The sequence below is a fragment of the Trichosurus vulpecula genome, chromosome X (assembly GCF_011100635.1).
Source record: "Trichosurus vulpecula isolate mTriVul1 chromosome X, mTriVul1.pri, whole genome shotgun sequence".
Taxonomy (NCBI): domain Eukaryota; kingdom Metazoa; phylum Chordata; class Mammalia; order Diprotodontia; family Phalangeridae; genus Trichosurus; species Trichosurus vulpecula.
Genome location: NC_050582.1, coordinates 36,675,766 through 36,679,148, shown reverse-complemented (window position 1 = coordinate 36,679,148; position 3,383 = coordinate 36,675,766). Strand labels below are relative to the sequence as shown.

The window sequence follows — 3,383 nt, the reverse complement described above, 5'->3', positions numbered from 1 at the left end:
GAAAGTTGTGCACTAGAAAAGAATCTTATGTTCCTTATTTCTCCAAGTCTGTGGGTAGTTCAAATAGTTTCAACCACGCACGCAAAGCTAGAGGCAGTCCCGACTTCAGAGAAGGCTGATCGGGAAGGCAAGGCTGCAGCGGGAGAGGAGGTGAAGAGCAGGGCACAAGGGATGGTTGCTGGCTCGTCGTCTGGTTTGGTTTGGACCGGTCGGGTGTCTCAGATATGAGTCAGTGGCACGGTGCCGTTCACCGCAGTCCCGGCACTTTGGTAGTGTTGGTGAACGCTGTGCAATCGGCTGCCCTGCAGGGACGAAGCGTCTGTGGCGTCTCCCCCCGGCGGGAGGTACATGCTGATCATATCCCTCAGGTCGCCCAGACAAGCCCTCTGCGAGTGGGCGCTGATGGCTGGCGGCGGCGGTGAGCTGGGCTCGGACTTCACCACGGAGCCCATGGAACCCAGGCTCATGGCGGCGGCCGCGGCGGCGGCAGCGCCGGGCTGTTGGCCGTAGGCGGCGGCGGCGGCGGGCGACATGCTGCCGTAGGTGGAGGCGGCGGCGGCGGCGGCCGCGGCGTTCATGTAGGTCTGGGCAGCCGGCATCATGGGGCTGTACTGCAGGCCGGCCATGTCGTAGCGGTGCATCTGCTGCAGCTGGGGGCTGTTCATGCCCGGGTGCTGAGTGTAGCTTAGCTGCTCGGGCATCAGGGAGTACGCCCCGTTCGCCCAACCGTTCATGTGGGCGTACGTGTCCAGCCTCTGGCCCACGCCAACGGGGCTGTTGACGGCCGCTGTCCCGGGGGGCAGCAGGTTGCCGGGCAGCGAGTACTTGTCCTTCTTCAGTAGGGTCTTGGTCTTCCGACGGGGCCGGTATTTGTAATCTGGGTACTCTTTCATGTGCACGGCGCGCAGCCTCTTGGCCTCGTCGATGAAAGGCCGCTTCTCGGCGTCTGTCAGCAGCTTCCAGTCGGCGCCCAGGCGCTTGCTGATCTCGGAGTTGTGCATCTTGGGGTTCTCGAGGGCCATCTTGCGTCTCTGCCCCCGGGACCACACCATGAAGGCGTTCATGGGTCGCTTTACTCGGTCTTGGTCACTACTGCCGCCGCCGCCGCCGCCACCGCTGCCCGCGCCACCTCCCCCGCCTCCCGCGTTCGCTCCGCTCTTGCCTGTGCCCCCGGGGGCAGCAGCGCTGCCCGCTCCCGCCGGAGTCCCTTGTACTACCGGGCTTTTCATCTCGCTCTCCAGTAGGCTGTACATGGCAGGGGCTGGGAGGAGGTGCGCCAGTTTGCCTTTTGGACACTCGCAAGGCGGGAAGGGAAAAGAAAGAAATGATCAGTGGGGGTTGGGGGGGAAAGAGTCTAAGGTCCCAGAAAGTGCAGCAACTTTCGGCCGCCGCCTCTACTGTTGCAGCTGCTGTCGCCACCGACCGCAGGGTGACCCTCGCTTTACCTCTTCGCTGCGCACTTCTCAGCACCTCGGGGTTCACTTCACCGCCAGCCTGCAGTTAGCACCGGGTTCTCGGGGGGTAGACAAACACAAACAGAAACAGGCGCCTCCCTATGAACGAGTACACACAAACACAAACACACACACACACACACACTCACACACAAGTTGGGATGCCTCCAGAGCTCCCGGTTTCCCGGACGCTCCTTCGGCTCTCTCCAGCTCTGCTCTCGCTAGGAGGAGGCTGATTGACTGCCTATAAATGAAAAGGCAGCAGCCAATCAGCGCGCAGATCCCGGCAGGCCCCGGAGAAGACGAATTGACCAGTTGTAAAACTTTCGCTGGGGGGGGGGGGGGGGCGGTGAGGAAGGAAGGAGGGTGCTCTTTGTCACTGGGTGTCGGATTCAATTCCGCGTCTAGATCTGGAGAATTATTTGGGTGGGCGGGGGTGGGGGGGGGAAGGGGGGAGGGGAAAGGGTGGGGAGGAAGAGGACGACACCACTCATCTGGGTTGGAGAAAGTTTAACGAAAGGATAAACGTAACTTGGGGGGGTGGGGAGCAAGGCTAGAGCAACTTTAGAGGACCTTTTAACCCTAAGGGTTCCCCTGGAATAAATCAGAACTGGAAGGGATAAAATAAGAGAAGACGCTGGGATTTTCTTCTTTTTTCATTTAGCGAGGCTCACGGGCTCAGCTGCCCCATCCCGAGATTCCGGGTAGGAGAGGTAGTGCACCTTCTGCTCCCTTGTTTTGTGTTAGGTGTTAAAGAAGTGTTAAGCTGGGCTAGTAAGTTGTGAGTAGGTGTGGCGCCGGGGTCCAGGCACTCCCAGGGCAATTCTGAGAAAGGAAAATTGGGTGGGAAGTGAAGTGTCACTATGACCACGGTGCGGCGACTCCCTGGACACTCCCTCTTCTTTATTCAGATGTTTATGTGCCCCATAACTTCTGGGGGGGGGGTTGCTATTAGGACCACAACCATAGCCTCCTACGGCATCTGAGCTTCCCCTATTCTGGTGCTGACAGTGAGCACCCTGGAGAGAGAATGCAGTCAATCCCAAGTCCCAATGTTAAAGACTTTTAAAATTTTATTAAATTAACATCACACTCCCCCTCCCTCCACCCATGCTCCCCTCCCTCCTCTCCAAAGCTATCCTTTCCACTACCCCCGCACCGCCCTTTACCCACCCTGGCCCACCCATCAGTTCTGGAGCCTCGAAGCTAAGGGAACGGAGAGGGAGTAACTCGCGAAAGCCCCAGGGGGTAGAAACTACCACTGTGCCGCTAGCCTTAGGAGGCTGGGAGCCCTGAGACCTGCTGGTGGAGGCAGTTGGGAGGGAGAGGCCGAGCTCGCCTGTCCGTTGCTGGGGAGGGGAGCAGCGTTTGAACCTAACAGAATTCTGGTGTTGCTGTAGGGTTTTGCCGGAGGGATGGGAAGAGCATATGAGGTTGCCTTAGTTCCTGGCCTCCCTTCTCCCACTCCGCCCTCCACTAGGGGAAAGGGGGCCTGGAGTTTTGCTTTGGTTTTCAGCGTATGCTAGATTTTGGGGCCAGGAGTGACCACTCCCCTTATTTGCCGAGAGGAAACTGAGGCTCAGGCAGGGGGGAAAGGCTAGAGACGAAGGTCACACTGGTAGCCAGCCAGGAGCAGATCTGCGACTTTTGGTCGCTTTTTCCTTCTTAGCTGTCTCTTTTGTGGGGTAAGGAGGAATCAGCCACGTCCCCTTTTTCATCCCCACACCCTTAGTCCTCTCCCCTTGTACCCCCAGCTCTTTCTCCTGCTCCCTTCTCTCTTCTTTTGCCATTTCGGGTTTTTTCCACTCCGTTGCCACTGAAGGGGCTGGGCATGGCCCTCGGAAAATCCGTTAGCATGGCAACCCGAAACCTCCAGATAAAGAAAGAACTTTTTGGTGTTGTTTTTTTTGGGGGGGGGGTAGGAGGGAT

At 58.5% G+C, this 3,383-nt stretch overlaps 1 protein-coding gene across 2 annotated transcripts; it reads right to left on the bottom strand.

Annotated features, from left to right (window-relative positions):
* Nucleotides 1–218: 218 nt before the first annotated feature.
* SOX3 (SRY-box transcription factor 3) lies at nucleotides 219–1,274 on the bottom strand. 2 transcript variants are annotated; one of them, XM_036740300.1, is made up of 2 exons: nucleotides 1,215–1,253; nucleotides 219–1,157 (listed from the first exon to the last, which is right to left on the bottom strand). In XM_036740300.1, exons 1-2 carry the CDS (start codon nucleotides 1,251–1,253, stop codon nucleotides 219–221), a joined length of 978 nt encoding a protein of 325 aa, XP_036596195.1. The 2 variants fall into 2 exon arrangements, with proteins under 2 accessions (XP_036596195.1, XP_036596196.1); XM_036740301.1 differs by having other exon boundaries at nucleotides 219–1,274.
* Between the last annotated feature and the right edge of the window lie 2,109 nt (nucleotides 1,275–3,383).

Excerpts from the sequence above, each read along its gene's own strand:
- SOX3 (XM_036740301.1), bottom strand. The coding sequence starts at position 1,253 with ATGTACAGCCTACTGGAGAGCGAGATGAAAAGCCCGGTAGTACAAGGG.